This window comes from Maylandia zebra, linkage group LG6, assembly GCF_041146795.1.
Source record: "Maylandia zebra isolate NMK-2024a linkage group LG6, Mzebra_GT3a, whole genome shotgun sequence".
Taxonomy (NCBI): domain Eukaryota; kingdom Metazoa; phylum Chordata; class Actinopteri; order Cichliformes; family Cichlidae; genus Maylandia; species Maylandia zebra.
Window position 1 is genome coordinate 7,286,436 of NC_135172.1, and position 18,326 is coordinate 7,304,761.

The 18,326-nt window shown below is 41.8% G+C and overlaps 1 protein-coding gene across 1 annotated transcript; it reads left to right on the top strand.

The window, feature by feature from the left end:
• The first annotated feature begins 1,642 nt into the window (after positions 1–1,642).
• LOC101476121 (uncharacterized) lies at positions 1,643–12,307 on the top strand. Its single transcript, XM_004571777.3, has 2 exons — positions 1,643–1,895; positions 9,436–12,307. Exons 1-2 carry the CDS (start codon positions 1,724–1,726, stop codon positions 10,212–10,214), a joined length of 951 nt encoding a protein of 316 aa, XP_004571834.2. The 5' UTR covers positions 1,643–1,723; the 3' UTR covers positions 10,215–12,307.
• Positions 12,308–18,326: the final 6,019 nt, after the last annotated feature.

Below are 18,326 nucleotides of genomic sequence, written 5' to 3' on the forward strand. Positions count from 1 at the left end.
ACATGGTCAAGACCATCCGGCAAAAACTGTTTTCCATACATGCTGGGAAAAAGAGAAAATGAAATTGAAGAGCTTTGGGTGGAGAGTGGGACAGAAAGCAGCTGACCTTACTCTGGACAAGATAAACACAAGTCAAACAGTGCCACTGCCTACAATACCACCATGGATGCTCCCTGATGCAGTGGTAGATTTCACATTGTTAAAAAAAAGAACAAGGAGAAGGGTTTTATCTTAAATTCACATACAGCACAAGAATATTTTAATCAGTATTATAGTTATGTCAAAATCTACACAGATGCATCAAAGAATACAGCCAACCAAAGTGGGATAGCATTTATAGTTCCTGAATTTAATATCAAGGTGGGAAAAGGATCAGTGACGATTTATCAGTGTACACAGGTGAAATGGTTTCCATATTGTTAGCTATCCAGTGGATTGAGGAAACGAAACCACTAAGGTCTGTGATATGTTCAGACTCGAGCTCATCACTGGCCAGCCTGCAAGACAGTCACTCAGACTGCAGACCTGACATTATTCAGACTTATTATGATGGGGCTTGTAGTCACATTCTTATGGGTACCAGCGCATCGTGGAGTTAAAAGAAATGAAATGGCAGATAGGACAGCAAAAGTCGCAACAAGGAGACCGATGGTAGATATGGTTATTAGTGTGAGTAGGACGGAGCTCAAGAGTAGAATACGATACAAAATGAAGGAAAGGTGCCAAAAGCAATGGGAGGAAGAGAGGAAAGGGCAGTGGTTGTACAAAATCCAAAGGAAAGTGGGGGGAATGAGAAGTACAGGATGAAATAGGAGAGAGGAGACGATTATATCTCGACGGAGATTCGTACACACTGGTTTAAATAGCACATTATTATTATTATTATTATTTTTTTTTTTTTTTTTTCTTTGGCCTGTCCCGTTTGGCTCTTTTGCCCTCAGAATTGTTGTCTAAAGGCAAAGAAAGATGCCCAACGGATTTACTTTACCAAACTGACCATCCCAGCCTTGCCGTAATGGTCCATTTGATTCACCTTTTATTGTTTATTTTATTTTCACTTACTGAATACGGGACAGACTTGACTGGGGGAAAGAAGGGGAGAAAGAAAGAGGGAAAGAGAAACAGCTGAGAAGAGGGACGGGGGAGAAGGGCAAAAGACAAAAACCAACAGAACGGGCAGAGAAAAAAAAATGCATATATCAATCACCTGGATCATAGCACATTATTTTTAATAGGTAAACACTGTACATGGGAGTGTGAATGCAGTAGGGAACAGGAAACAACAGAACATGTTTTATTGCATTGACAGAAGTATAATATTAAAAGGAGACAACTGATCAAAAAGCTGGACGATATGAAAGTGAAGTTTGACTTGATTGATTTATTTCACGTGAGCTTTATAAGTGACAGTTATCAGGCTGTATTTCGGTTTTTAAGGCAGACCCATTTCATCAGGGTTATTTTATTTTATTTTATTTTATTTTATTTTATTTTTGTCATTTCGGGCCTCACTCCACACCAGTTGGTGGCGGTAATGCACCATTTTGCTTTTTGCCAACCGCCAATAAACCCTATACAGAAGAAGAAGAACACTCGCGCTCTACCGGAACCTCACCACGTGACACAGGCGGAAGTAAACAAACAAAGGCATCAACACCGTCCCACGCGTGTGTGTCTGATCACAGAGACTGCTGTATTGAGTGTGTGAGCTGCCGCACTAACAATGCCTTCAGTTCAGTATCTGAGAGAGTTTATCAACGAGCGACTAACTGCTGCTGCTGAGCAAATATTCTTGGAGTTTGAAAAAACGATCGTCCGGTACGAGCAAGAGATCGACCGTCAGCGCAGACTGATGGATATCACCTGGAAACCCGAAATAAAGCTGCACAGGACAGGTGAGTGTCACTCTGATGGAGGATCCTAATCACAGCTCTGCGGGACATTTATTATTGTGAAGGCTTTTTGGAGACGTAAGTAAGCAAAATGTATTTATATTCCACTTTTCACACGTTTTCAAACCCCCCGCCGTCTTTCGCTACTCAGGTTACACATGATTTATAAGTCACTTAGATAACTTCAAAATGTTATTGTTTGGCTTTTTTCAGTATTTTATTTGTTCCTGAGTAAATCGGTTTGGCTGAGATCAAAGTTATAGTTTTTACACAGCTGAATAAAGGTCAAGCAGACAACTGATTATCAGTAGTATGAGATGCTCGAGAATATACTGTATAATATAGGCTACGGTATCCTGTTATAGTTTGGATAGCAAGGAGTTTAATAAACTTCACCGAAACAATCTGCAAATTTCATTAAAATTTAATAAACTATCATCTTGTCTTTATTGTTAGTTAGCACATACCTTAAACATTTAAAGCTGTAAGCTAATGATAGTTATATAAGAGCAGATGCATGGTGGTGCAATAAGCTGTACGTTGTATGGCCAATGGATGCATGATCTGATTAGTCGACTAATCGCAGAAATAGTCGGTGAGTAGTCCATATCAAAATAATCGTTTGTTGCACCCCTAATTTATATGCCACTTTTGACAGATAAAAATAAATAAAAAATTATATTGGGAACTACAGTGAACGACAGAGAAAAACTGCACTGTAGGCTCCACCGAGCGAGATACTTAGTGGTGAGATATGTCGAAGAAGGACGGCTTCACCCCATTCTTGGATCGCAAGAAGTCACTCGGAGACACTGAAGTCCAACTTCAAATCTGTATTCCGCAAAGCATCTCCATATGGAGGTGTTAAGCAAGCAACCAGTGCCACTAGTGATGTGTCGGTGGCGAACGAAACGGCTCTTAGAGCTGGATCTTTGAAGTGAACGACGCGTACAAGCTCCGAAGCGCATACAAAATGCAACAGAAGTCCTCCAGGATGCTAGGCGCAGTGTTGAGCTTTTGTTACCTAGTGGCTACACAAGCCAAGAAGTACCAACGACCCGATTTGGTGTGTGGTAGCTGAACCACTTCTTCGCACGCTTTGAGGTGAAGGGACCAGAGGCAACAGCAGCAAAAACATTGGACAGCAGCAGCAGCCCAAGCCTCATAGTGCAGGAATATGAGGTGAGGCGCACACTGAGGGCAGTGAACCCCAGGAAGGCCACCGGACCAGATGGGGTAACCGCAAAGGTCCTAAAAGAGTCTTTCAGCTCTCCTTCTTGTTCTTTCCTCATCTTCACTAAGATTTTCAACACTTCACTGTCCCAGTCCTGCATCCCGCCGTGCCTAAAGTCAGCCACAATTGTCCCACTGCCAAAGCATACTAACATTAGCAGCCTCAACGTTTACCGACCAGTTGCTCTAACACCTGTTATAATGAAGTGCTTCGAGAAACTGGTCCGACGTCACATCATGTCCTGCTTGCCACCCACACTCGACCCGCTCCAGTTTGCATACAGAGCTAACAGATCAACTGAAGATGCCATCGCTACAACACTCCACACCACCATCTCTCACCTGGAAGTGCAGGGCCGTTACGCCAGGCTGCTCTTTGTTGACTTTAGCTCTGCTTTCAATACGATACTCCCGGACAGACTAATAGTTAAACTGCTGGAAATTGGACTTCCGTCCACCACCTGCCGCTGGATCAGAGACTTCCTCTCAGACCGTGTACAGAGAGTTAGAGTGGGGCCTCATCTTTCCTCAGCCCTCAGCCTCAACACTGGCTCTCCACAAGGCTGTGTACTGAGTCCCCTACTGTACACTCTGTACACACATGACTGTGTTAGTTCCCACCCAGACAACACAGTCATCATATTTGCAGATGATACCACCGTGGTGGGGCTCATCTCAGGGGGAGATGAGACGGCGTACAGAGCTGAAGTTCAGAGGCTGTCAGATTGGTGTGCAGTCAACAACCTGGACCTCAATACCACCAAAACAAAAGAACTGGTAGTTGACTTCAGAAGGAGGAAGTCCGAGCTGCAGCCTGTTAGCATCAACGGGGAGTGCGTGGAAACGGTCTCCAGCTTCAAGTTTCTGGGTGTGCACATAGACACAGACCTCCAATGGAGCTCTAACACCTCTGCGGTCTTAAAGAAGGCCCAACAGCGTCTCCACTTTCTGAAAATCCTCAGAAAAATGGACCTGAAGAAGGAGCTGCTGACCGTCTTCTACCGCTGCTCCATTGAAAGTGTGCTGACATATTGCATCGGTGTGTGGTTCTCCAGCTGCACCACAGCACACAGAAAGGCACTCCAGAGGGTCATCAATATGGCCCAAAAAATCATTGGACATCCTCTTCCCTCCCTGAAGGACCTGTACAGCACTCGCTGTCTCAAGAGGGCATGCAGCATCCTATGGGACTGCACACACCCAGGACACCGGGTGTTTAAGCTGCTGCCGTCTGGCAGGAGGTTCAGGCTGCTGAGGTCTCAAACAAATAGACTCAAGGACAGCTTTTACAACAGGGCAATAGCCCTGATCAATGTAAATAGCTGACCTGACTGGATACCTCCCTGGACTTTTTTAGGGGGGAGGTAACAATGTTTGAAACAATAACAATAATATTTATATTTATAACAAGGTGCAATAATAATTAATGTGCAATAATAACAGTGTGCAATACACATACACTTATTCTTCTTTTTATACTAAGTTAATATACTGTGTTGTGTTGTTTGTTGCATTGTGATGTGTCATATCGTGTTGTGTTGTGTTATATGTAGTGCCGACGTAGGACAGTTTTTCCAATTTCATTGTACTACTGTACAATGTATGACTGTGCAATGCCAATAAAGAGTTATCTTATCTTATCTTATGGTAGTAACAGGCAAATGAACTTTTTTTTTTAAATTATTTGAATATATATAAGTGCTTGTGCATAAATACACAAACAATACACATGTGCTTTCAATTGTGTAATTTAAGTGATCTAGGTAGCTCTGGTTTGGAAGTTCAGTTAACGCTAGAAATGTGTTTTGGAGTTTGTACGTGCCTAGTCTCTAGGGGCCAGCATATACAGTATATTTATATATAAACATATATAAATAAAACCACTGTATTAATATACTGCAACAACATGGGAATAGAGCAGCTGCGAGAGAATTCGACATTAATGAGTCAATGTTACGGAAGTGCAGCTTTTGGCTTTCCCCATATTTCAAAAGTGCTTCATCTCTTTGCTATGACTGTCGCCAGGCATAATTTGCAGACGATAATGGTTGTAGCCGCTGTGATGCTTTCGACCAAAACAGGCGCAGCTTGATGACATCATCAACATCCGCTATCGCGGTAGAGCAATTTAGTCAATATCTCTATCGTTGGCCAAATTTATATCGTTTCTATCGTATATCGTTCTGCAAGTCTTGAATTGGAGGCTGGCTTGATACAAGTGCTTGTTTTGTGGTGTAATTTTATAAATAGAATAGAATATGGCCCACACTTCAACTTTTGCTTGAGTGTATTGCACTTCTTAGTTTTAACACCAGGGGGAGCTGCTGTTGATCAAGGCAGTTGCTCCACCCAAAAGGACAATCACAGAAGAAATTTACCCCAAGTTACTAAACATGGCAGTACCAAAGAAGTGAAAGGTAGAAAGTGAGTGCAGAAAATTTCAGACACGGTGGGAGAGTGAATATTTCTTCAAAGAATTCAAGGGGAAGTGTGTTTGTTTGATCTGCACTGAAACTGTGGCAATTATGAAAGAGTATAATGTACGACGTCATTATGAAACCAAACATCAGGCCTATGCATCCTATACTGGTGCTGAGCGAGAGCAGAAATTAAAGCAAAGGGTAGTGTAAGAGCCAATTAAAGGTTAATTTTATTGGTACTGGTAAAATGATTAGAGGAGAAATATATATGTTTGATGTTAAGAATATAATTCTAGTTGATTTTAAAATACTGTTTGTTAAATGTATAGAATATAGAAGTGCAACATTCTAATGCGCTTTTTAGTATTTTGGGCTTCCGGCACACTGTAATTACGTAGTTGGGGAGTCGGATAAGCTGGAAGCAACACAGTTTTTTGACCGAGTCTTGCCATGTAAATTAAAAGTTTCAATAAACATATTTTTTGCAAGAAAAGTACCTGGACTTGCTCGCGTTTCAAATGCATATTGCTGGACTGACTCCTAAAGGTGGTACAGAAGAGTGAAATAGAGACGGAGTGCCGCCACTACAGGTAGCTCTCCTGCGGGGTCAGCAACAGTATTTTTTTCAGGCTCAAAAGGTCCAGAAAGAGGCTACAATAAGCCAGCTATGAGGTCGCCCAACTCATCGCAAGACATGGCAAGCCTTTTTCAGTTGGAGACCTCGTAAAACACGGCCTTGTTAAAGTCACCGAAATAATGTGCCCGGAAAAAGTGCAGGATTCAACAACGTCAGCATGTCCAGAAATCCAGTTATGCGACGCATTGAAGACTTGTCAGCCAACATTAAACTGCAACTGTCTGATAAAGCTGTGCTTTTGATTTTTACTCCATCGCATTCGATGAGAGCACCGATGCCACAGACACCGCACAGCTGCTATTTTTTTTGCGGGGAGTGGACGAGAGCACGAGCACTTTAGGTGAGTAAAAAATATATTCCACAGTACCCGTGTGTTAATGTGCAGGTACACATGCTTCAAATATCAATAATGCGCATCAATTCTGTCACTACCCTGCTTTTGCGCACCACTTTCTTATATGCGTTTTTCTTGTTAACACACAGAGTACACACCGCTGTGTGTACACACCATCTGATGCAGATCTGCTCCTTGATCAAGTGACATTTGTCTGGATTTATGGCACGAGTGGCAATCAGCAGCAGGATGGCCCGATTTACATACCCAGCGCAGCTGATACTCACCAGAATAATTTACTAAAATTATATGGACTCCTGTTATTAAGTCCAGTTCAGTCTGTTAATGTTGATAATCATTTCAAACGGACGTTAATAGATGTTTTGCTAAGCCTAATAACTTAAATAATAAACTTGAAATGTGCCCGTCCCATTTTCCCCTTTATTGTTTTTTCTCTGTGCTGTAAATCTTCTGTCTAAGAAGAAATCTGAGGCTGCTGTTCTGAGAATGAGGTACCAAAGCTTTTTCTGAATAAATCAATAAAGATCCATTTATGGAAAGCTGTGATGAAGGCAGTTTTGTCTTTAATTATATTCAACAATATAACACACATTTGACCACTTTTAAGTGATTTTTCTAACTTTAATACAGTAAAGTTAAGGTTATATACCTCATTTCTAGTAAGTGGCCCAGCCCCTCCTATATTTTTATGTTTGTGGCCCTCAGTGAAAGAAGTTTGGACACCCCTGACATAAACCTTTCAAAATAAAGGTGAAGATCCTGTTGAGATTCAAAATAAACTGAAATTATGACAAAATACATTATTTTCAAACATCACAATTCAGAATATGCATGAAACAAATTACTTCATGTTTTTATTTGAGGTAACTTTAAATGGTGCTTACAGTCACCACATGGTAGCTCAAACAGAAGGATCAGTCTAAACAAATCCAGGACCTTATTCCTAAATGAGGGGCTGCCTCTGTAGCAGGGACATGGTTTAGTTATGAAAAGTCTGACATGGACCTGAAAACTGTACTATGCAAATTATGGTGCAAACTGGTCCAGACCACAGACTCAAACATGACAAACCTCTTCTACCACCTACGCAAGAGTCATGTGACAGAGTATGGAGAGAGTTTATAGATGAGAAGCAAAAAAGAGGTGTTTTACATCGGGATATGAGATTTTGGTCATATCGCACATCCATAGTTTAATGTCTCAATGCACTCTGAAATGAAAGCAGAGCACAAATAAGCACTTGGAGTTAAAAAAGAAATCATGAATCAATTAATAGACCAAAATGTATTCTAAAATTTTGACTCATCAAAGTTGCCCCCTTTGGCAGCTATAGCAGCTGAACACAGCCGTGACATTCTTTCTCCAATAGAAATCAAATATTCTTCCATATCTGTTGCTGAAGTTCCCATAAATGTGGACCTTGTAGTTGCTTTGCTTTCACTCTTCTGTCCAGTTCATCCCCAACCAGCTCGGTGGGGTTTAAGTCTGGCGACTGTGCTGAGCACTCCGTGTTTTCAAGCTTACCGTCTTGTTCTTTTTTTCTGAGGTAGTTCTGGCACACCCTGGGCTTGTGTTTTGGCTCATTATCTTGCTGACCAACTAGGTGCATACCAGAGGGTACCGCATGGTGCTGCAGAATGCTGTGGTAGCTGTTTTAGTTCAGGAAGCCTCTCAATCTGTACAAGTCACCGACCCTGGATCCAGCAAACAGCCCCAGACCATCACACTTCCTCCTCCATGTTTGAGGGTTGATGCCACACACTGTGACCCATCCTTTCCTCTCATCAACGGCCCACAAAGATCCTGCATGATGAACAGAAAATTTCAAGCTGTGCTTGAATCTGTTGCCCTGTGAGCCGTAATTCACGCAAGCTGTTAACGCTCAGAAACTTGTCCTCTGATTCAGTCGTGTCTTTGGGCCTGCCAGACCTCTTGCAGTCAGAGTTTGTTTCTTTTGATGTTGAATGAAACTGTACTCACTGATACCTGGTCTTTTTTTGCAGTGTAGGAGAGACCTACATTTTTCAGTTATATGATGTTCTGTCTATCTTCCATTGTTAATTGCCTTTTTCTTGCCAACACTACTTTCTGCAGTAAAATACTGTTGCTCTGATGCTCCAGAGGGTATGTAACCACAGTGTGTTCCAGCACTGTTTTTATGCAGACAGAGGTGTCTGTAAGTAATCCAGAAAAGTGGGAACCCCTATAGCACGTGTCAAAGTCAAGGCCCGCGGGCCACATCCGGCCCGGCGTACATTTATATCCGGCCCGCGAGATCATTTTATATAGATATACTATTATTGTTATGCATGGCCCGGCGATATGAGGCGCTAATAACATACAAACTACAGGTCCCATAATGCAGCGCTGCAGCCTCCTTGCTGAATGCTAGGCTAACTGGGAACCTTCCCGCGTCAATCAAGTCAAACTTCTGTTATTGCAAAGCTGGCTGCTCACAATGGTCGAGAGAAAAGTTGATTCTGAAAGCAGAGCCTTTCAGCGCCAGTGGGTGACTGAATATATGTTTACAGACATTGCTGTAAACATATAGTTAGTCTGTCTGTTAGTCTATCTGGTTATTGTTCCCACTGCTCTTGCACATGTGCTACAATCAGCTGATTTTAGTTTGCCATATGCCATTACATTTATTTTCATTGCACAAAAGGAGGAGACCATGATGGTAAAGTAGAAACTGCATCCAGGACAAAACGGCTGCTAACACAACTATGGCTCTGTGCAAGCACCTGTGCAGACAGCATGCTAACGCTAAGCTAGCCAACAGCCATAGATATCAAGCATAATTTAATTATTTTTTTGTGTTGTCTATTTGGTCAGTATGATTTTTTTTCTCTATTATCACTTCACTTTTCTTTTAATTGTCTCCTTTTCCCCCTCCAGACATCCCACAGCAGCATGTCTGTAAGGAGGAGGAAGTTGTCGCTGACCAGCAGCTGTGGAACCAGGAGATGAGCTCCAATCTGGACCAGGGGGAACCAGAACCTCCACAGATTAAAGAGGAACAGGAGCAACTCTGTAGCAGTCAGGAGGGAGAGCAGCTGGCACTGAAGGAGGAGATTCATGCCTTTATGCTGACTGCTGCTGAGGAAAAAGACCACAGTGAACCAGAACCAAAAAGAGACCATCTCAACTGTGTCAGCTCTGATGTAACTGTGAGAGAATATCAGGGAGCAGGGAAGAAAGGTCACAATAATGTAGAATACCAACCTACACCAGACAGTCAGTGTAAGTCTGACAAAACTAAAAAGTCTTTAAAATGTGATGTTTGTGGAGAAGTCTACAAATATAATTATGAAATGGATATGCATTATAGAATCCATACAGGGGGGAAGCCGTTTTCCTGTAAAACATGTGGGAAAAAGTTTGTACATAGGAATTCTGTAGTGAAGCACATGAGAATCCACACAGGAGAGAAACTATATCATTGTAAAATATGTGGGAAAAGGTTTGTACATCGTTCTCTAGAGAAGCACATGAGAATGCACACAGGTGAGAAACCATATCATTGTAAAACATGTGGGAAAACGTTCAGCCGTAAAAGTAATTTAACAGAGCACATGAAAATCCATACAGGTGAGAAACCATATCATTGTAAAACATGTGGGAAGGCATTCAGACGTGGTAGTCATTTGTTTCGCCACATAAAAATACACATATAGAGGTGTACTCTTTTAACAAGATTAACAGTTTAGCAAGCTGTGTAGAGCGCAAAGTTGAACAAGTCAGCGTGGTAACTAATGGTAGACACAGCATGGTAGGAAGGAGGTTATGGTTAGTTTCATTTTAAAAGTAGGTGGCAAATTTTGACAAACTATTCTATTATGCTAGTAAGCACTCTCTGCTTACGACCAAAGTTTTAGGAGTGACAGCGGTGAGAGAGAGAGAGTTTTGAGATGTGAGAGATTTGTGAGAGATTTGTGACACTATAGTATGGAGTAGAGCTGGGCGATATGAGATTTTTTCATATCACGATATGTTTTTTTCATTTCAGGCGATAACGATATCTATCACAATATAAGCCAAATAACTATATTTGCAAGATTTAAATGTGCCGTTGCTCACAAGTAAAATGTGAAATAATCAGCAGCTTGTTTTTATTTAAATATTTATTTCCCATAATAAGTTCAACAGGGTAGATGTACCAAAGAAACATGAGACTTTTTCAGATAAATAAAGGCAAATATTGCAAACTATACAAAAGGCAGCCGCTAAAGCGTTTAAGTTTCAAAATAGAACAAACGAAACAGACTAAATTGTCAATTCCACTTAGAAACAAAATATTAATTCTAAAAATAAATCTTACTTTATTTTACAGAAGAACAGACAAAACTAACTTTTGTCAATATCAAATAAACTGAGAACTAAAAGGAAATTCTCAATCTCTCCTTGTTGTATAGCTTAGCTTTTCAAACAGTTTTAATAGTTACTTTAGTCTGACAAAAGCCGAATGACGAATTAGTGCTTCCAGTCAGAGACTGAGGCTACGTCCACAAGTACACGGGTATTTTTGAAAACGGAGATTTTCCGTTTTCGTTTTAAAAAAGAATCCTGTCCATACATAAAGGCAGAAATGAAGGAAAACGCTGCTATGAACATGCCAAAGCAGCAGGTGGCGCTAGATTCCTAACCGTGCAGAAATGTTGGCCAATCAGAAGTCTAGAAGCCTCGGTGGGAAAAAGTAAACAAAGCTGGGGCATAGAAGCAGAACCGAGTCGTATGTGTGGACGGACAGTAACTGTGTGTATATGTAAGCATTTAAACACTGCAGAGAGTACAATTAACAGTAACAGTATTGTAGAAATTCATTTCACCGAAACAATAACGTGGCGCACAGTGTGACGCATGCACCAGTTTATTGTCTTTCCAGACTTGCTTTCGGCACAATTTACAGTGCACACTACTCTGTTTTTTGTCAGACTTGAAATAGCCGAAATACCTTCAAACTACGGAACTTCTATGGCTCTTCCGTTCGACAATCTCTCCGGCATTGGAACCATTATCTGTTTTCTCTTCGGTCACGCTCGGTTGATTTTTCTAGTTGGCACACTCATTTCCTCCATTACCCGCTGGCTGCTTCCCAAACAAACACACGTGCGGCTTGGCACTTGTGCTGTACGTAACAAGTCACGCGACATGACGCTGCGGCTGTGATTGGTTCGGCTCTGCGCTACTTAATTTGGATTGGCTGACCTTTTTTTTTTTTTTTTTTTTTTAAGAGGACAAGAGCGGCGAGGTCTATCGCGATAGTTTAATTTCTCTATCGAGTAAAAGTTATATCGCGATACATATCGTTATCGTTCTATTGCCCAGCTCTAGTATGGAGTATGTAGTTAGTGTGTTGTGTAGCTGTTGGTTTTGTTTTGTGTGTCAGAACAATGATGCCGAATGTCACAGTTGCTGCCATAAAGCCACCAAAGGCAGATTACAGTGTAAACGCTGTCTCCAGGTGGAAAACAGGAGGAGTGATACACCACTGGCTGTCAGGCCTGCAGGTATCAGGCCTGTGATGTTCTCCTCTGTCTTACAGTGGAGAGAAATAATTTTTTGGAGTGGCACAAATAATTTGTGTGGCATCTTATTTGATGCAGAATCAGAGTGTTCTGTAAATAGTTTAGTCTTTCCTGCATTTTTAGGTAAATAGTTGCATGTACCTTTTTTATTTGCAAAACTCATGTATAGGTTTATTAAATTTACAATTTCTATTTGCATTTCATGTTATGAAAATGATTTGTGAAACATGCTTTTTGTTGTTGTTACAGTAAAAAAAATATATCTGATTTCATGTTGTTGTTCTTTTTTTTTTTTTCTTTTTTTTTAATCAATTGTACTAATGAAAACATAACTGTAAATTCAGATGTGAGGTTGTGCTGAAAAGAATGATACCAAACAAGGCAATTAGACATGCTGAGGTCAAATCAACCCTGGACCTCAGATGGTTAAACTTTTTTTCCTAAAGTAACACAATAGTTACTTTTCCTTGTGGCTCAAAGAGTTGGTAGTTCGTCTTGTAACCGGAAGGTTGCCGTTCGAGCCCCGGCTCTGACAGTCTCGGTCGTTGTGTCCTTGGGCAAGACACTTCACCTACCGCCTACTGGTGATGGCCAGAGGGGCTGATGGTGCGATATGGCAGCCTCGCTTCTGTCAGTCTGCCCCAGGGCAGCTGTGGCTACAACTGTAGCTTGCCTCCACCAGTGTGTGAATATGAGAGTGAATGAATAGTGGAATTGTTCAGCGCTTTGAGGGCCCCGAAAAGCACTATATAAATGCAATCCATTATTATTATTTAATTACTTTTATAATATTGTAACTAAGTTAATAACTGAGTTACAATATCATAGTTTTTTGAAAACGTAACTACAGGGTGGGCCATTTATATGGATACCCCATAATAAAATGGGAATGATTGGTGATAATAAAGTCCTGTTTGTGGCACATTAGTATATGTGAGGGGGCAAACTCCTCAAGATGGGTGGTGACCATGGTGGCCATTTAGAAGTCGGCCATCTTGAATACAACTTTTGTTTTTTTCAATAGGAAGAGGGCCATGTGACACATCAAACTTATTGGTAATGTCACAAAAAACACAATGGTGTGCTTGGCTTCAATGTAACTTTATTCCCTGTACATAAAGTTTGTCTTTTGCTCAAATTTTTTTTTCTATAAAAATATGATTATTGAACAATGAACAAAATGAGATTAAATATTTTATTCGAGCAATCAGACAGGCACCAACAGAGCCCTGTGAATATAACGCAAGATGCGCAACTTTAAAAAGGTTTTGATCACAAATCACACATTTGAATCAGCGGGTAGAGAACCTTACTTTTTTCTACCACTGTCTGGCTGATATTGATCCCCCCCCCCCCCCCCCCCCAATCACCGGTTATCAGTGACGGTCTGCTCTCTCGTGAACTAGCAAAAGTGCCAAATACAGTACGAGCACGCCTGAGGGGGTGATTGGGGGGCGAAAACAGTCCCATTATATCACTACTATCCATCCGTATGTAGTGAAGTCGATTTTGGTAGGCTTTTACATGATGTCCGTGAATGCAGCACTAACATCCACACCTTCCCAGCTGATAATTAGAGGCCTTGTCAGAAACAGTAGCGCTTCTCTACCACACGAAGGCACTTGGCATTCTTTTCCCATCAAAGGTGGCCAATAGCGTTAGGCGGTTAAGCACCGCAGAGTGGTTTGATTTCTTCAGAAAAGCCGCTCATTTTAGTATTGCCCCTTAGACAGTGGATTGTGCAACACTGCTGCTGTGTTGTTGTAGCCTTGTCATTTTACAAACGTCTATGGACTGGCCTTGACTGACTCCTGGTTTTATGGTCTTTTACTCCAAATTGGGTGGGTGTATTTGTCACATTTAGGGTGTATTTGTGGCGATCGTGGCTCAAGAGTTGGGAGTTCACCTTGTAATCGGAAGGTTGCCAGTTCGAGCCCCGGCTTGGACAGTCTCGGTCGTTGTGTCCTTGGGCAAGACACTTCACCCGTTGCCTACTGGTGGTGGTCAGAGGGCCCAGTGGCGCCAGTGTCCGGCAGCCTCGGCTCTGTCAGTGCGCCCCAGGGTGGCTGTGGCTACAATGTAGCCTACCATCACCAGTGTGTGAATGGGTGGATGACTGAATATGTAAAGCGCTTTGGGGTCCTTAGGGACTAGTAAAGCGCTATATAAATACAGGCCATTTACCATTTTTTACATTTATATCTCTTTTACTGATTTGTTTCATGTTTTATATGTTTTGTTGCTTTGGTGGAGGTGCGGCCGCTCGTTGTGGGACTAGGCACGTGAGGTGGAATCGACCCCCCCGGATTCATGAGAGTGTACACACCGGGAATAGGTAGATTGCAGTGTGAGTGACAGTGAGGTTTGCAGTGGAATTAGGTGGCACCCTTGGGTTGCCTCCTCAAGTGGCCGGGCGCCACCATTTTGTTTAGTTATTATATCGAGCTCTTATTGAGTAACTGTCTTGCCGTCTCAGCCCTGCTACCTTAAGAACTTATCTGATTTTACAGTTCTCTGCTTTTAGTAGTATTCTTAATAAGTTTTGAGTTGTAAAACTGATCTGCCTCACCTCTGCTGTTAATAACGAGCCTGTGGGCTTTGGTAGCTAGTGTAAAATCCACATTGGCCATAGAAATCTTTCCTGGGGTGTAACTCTCCCCCCCCCCCCCCCCCCAGGTGGCGTTGTCAACATCCCTTATTCACCTTCACTAGTTATCCTCCTTCGTGCCACCACACATGCATCCATTAATCCATCAGCATACATCTGTTAAATCTACTAAATCACCATTGTCATAATGAACCCTTTGGAAGACCCTCTGGATCCTGCGTTTAAATGAGCACACCACATCAGATGTTCTGTGAGCCACTGAAACCAACTTCAGTGTAGTGTTTTCAGTGGATCCACCTCCCAGTTTTTCAGATTAGTTTTACAGTGTGGGCTGGATTAGCTGACCCTGAATCCTCCCTTAGTTGCACTGCAATTGTCCAAGAGGGCTGGAGGCTTCCCATGATGCACAGACTATTTTGTCTTTACTCACCTCGTTTCATCTGCTGCACCCGGTTGGGGTGAGAGAAGGAAGACAGTGAGGAAAGCTGGGCATCACTGGTCAAGAACTGCTCCAGAATCTAATTGCCAACTCCATTCCTGAAAATCAGAGCTTTTAGCAATGAGGGCGGCGCTTCAGAAAGATTTTGAGAACATGCATTATGCCCTCTACTTTTTATACAGTGAATAATTTATTAATCCTGTGCGTTCTAGTCAAAAGCACGTAAGTGAGACAATCACACGATGGGGTGAGCAACAAGTGTCCAGAGCGCAGCGATGAAGACAGTGGAAGAAGTTTGAAGGAAGAGGAAATGCTGTCTCACCCGTTTCGTAATTGATTTGTAAACTGCTGTTCACAAACGCTGTCCATCTAATCTGACTGAGCTGGAGCTGTTTTGCAAAGAAGAATGGGCAAGAATTTCTCTAGATGTGCAAAGCTAGTAGAGACATACTCTGGCAGCTGTAATTGCAGCAAAAGGTGGTTCTATAAAGTATTGACTCAGGGGGCTGAATAATTACGCACACTCCACTTTGCAGTTACTTATTAATAAAAAATGTTTGGAATCATGTATGATTTTCGTTCCACTTCTCACATGTACACCACTTTGTGTTGGTTTTCACACGGAATTCCAATAAAATTGATTCATGTTTGTGGCTGTAATGTGACAAAATGATGAAAAGTTCAAGGGGGCCGAATACTTTTGCAAGCCACTGTAGGTAAACTGAGACATATGTGAAGCATACAGTGGGTCTGTGTAATGGCTTATTGGGTAGAAACAGGGTCTAAACCAGGGGTGTTTTATACAATTATATCTGGCCCACAAAGTAATTTCATATCTCAATTATTAATGTCTCCTTGTATGTGGGAGCCGAATCTTGAGCCCTGCTGAGAAACAGTGTTGGGGAGTAACCGAATACATGTACTCGCGTTACGTATTTAAAATAGAAAATGTGAGTATTCCGTTTTTTTCTAGGGTTTTTGGGTCAAAATATGTCATATTGTGTGTGAAGCTGGTATACAGTATACAGTACTATGCAACAGTACTATCATCCCAGACTTTCTTGGCATTTTGTAAAGTGGTCTGGAGCAATAGTAGTTCCCCAGGCTTTCCTGTCTGTGTGTGTGGGTGTGTGTGCCATTTAACACTGACTTTTGACTCATTCAAGCATAAAAAAGTCCTCTAGCTCAAAATATGAACCAGTGTTTCGTCTGCATATAACAAAAAACTTAATTCAATTCAATTTTATTCATATAGCGCCAAATCACAACAAAAGTTGCCTCAAGGCGCTTCATAGATACAGAGAAAAACCCAACAATCATATGACCCCTATTAGCGAGCACTTTGGCGACAGTGGGAAGGAAAAACTCCCTTTTAACAGGAAGAAACCTCTGACAGAACCAGGCTCCGGGAGGGGCGGGGCCATCTGCTGCGATTGGTTGGGGTGAGAGAAGGAAGACAGGATAAAAGACATGCTGTGGAAGAGAGACAGGTTAATAACAGATATGATTCAATGCAGAGAGGTCTATTAACACATAGTGAGTGAGAAAGGTGACTGGAAAGGAAAAACTCAATGCATCATGGGAATCCCCGGCAGCCTACGTCTATTGCCGCATAACTAAGGGAGGATTCAGGGTCACCTGGTCCAGCCCTAACTATATGCTTTGGCAAAAAGGAAAGTTTTTAACCTAATCTCAAAAGTAGAGATAGTGCCTGTCTCCCAAATCCAAACTGGAAGCTGGTTCCACAGAAGAGGGGCCTGAAAACTGAAGGCTCTCCCTCCCATTCTACTTTTAAATACTCTAGGAACAACAAGTAGTTCTGCAGAGTGAGAGCAAAGTGCTCTAATAGGGTGATATGGCACTACAACGTTATTAAGATAAGATGGGGCCTAATTATTTAAGACCTTGTATGTGAGGAGCAGGATTTTGAATTCAAATCTGGATTTAACAGGAAGCCAATGAAGGGAAGCCAAAACAGGGGAAATATGCTCTCTCTTTCTAGTCCCTGTCAAGACACTTGCTGCAGCATTTTGGATTAGCTGAAGGCTTTTCAGTGAGTTTTTTCGACATCCTGATAATAATGAATTGCAGTCGTCCAGCCTGGAAGTAATAAATGCATGAACTAGTTTTTCAGCGTCACTCTGAGACAGGATATTTCTAACTTTAGAGATGTTGCACAAATGGAAGAAAGCAGTCTTACATATTTGTTTAATATGTGCGTTGAAGGACACATCCTGGTCAAAAATGACTCCAAGGTTCCTCACAGTTTTACTGGAGGCCAAGGTAATGCCATCCAGAGTAAGAATCTGGTTAGATACCATATTTCTAGGCTTTTCAGGGCCGAGTACAATAACCTCAGTTTGACCTGAATTAAGAAGCAGAAAGTTAGCGGCCATCCAGGTCTCTATGTTTTTAAGACATTCCTGCAGTTTAACTAATTGGTGTGTGTTATCTGGCTTCATGGACAGATAGAGCTGGGTGTCATCTGCATAGCAGTGAAAATTTATGCTATGTCTTCTAATGATGCTGCCTAGGGGAAGCATGTATAGTGTAAACAGAATTGGTCCTAGCACTGAACCCTGTGGAACTCCATAATTAACCTCAGCGTGTGAAGGGGACTCTCCATTTACATGTACAAATTGGAGTCTATTAGATAGATATGATACAAACCACTGCAGTGCAGTACCTGTAATACCTACAGCATGTTCTAATCGCTCTAATAGGATATTATGGTCAACAGTATCGAACGCTGCACTAAGGTCTAGCAGGACAAGCACAGAGATGAGTCCACTGTCAGAGGCCATGAGAAGATCATTTGTAACCTTCACTAAAGCTGTTTCTGTGCTGTGATGAGCTCTGAAACCTGACTGAAACTCTTCTATTAAGCCATTCCTCTGCAGATGATCAGTTAGCTGTTTGACAACTACTCTTTCAAGGATTTTTGATATGAAAGGAAGGTTGGAGATTGGCCTATAATTAGCTAAGACTGCTGGGTCTAGAGATGGCTTTTTGAGTAAAGGTTTAACTACAGCCACCTCGAAGGCCTGTGGTACATAGCCGATTATTAAAGATAGTTTGATCATATTTAAGATCGAAGAATTAATTAATGAGCAGTTTTGTAGGAATGGGGTCCAAAAGACACGTTGATGGTTTGGAGGAAGCAATTATTGAAGTTAACTCAGAAAGATCAATTGGAGAAAAAGAGTCTAACTTA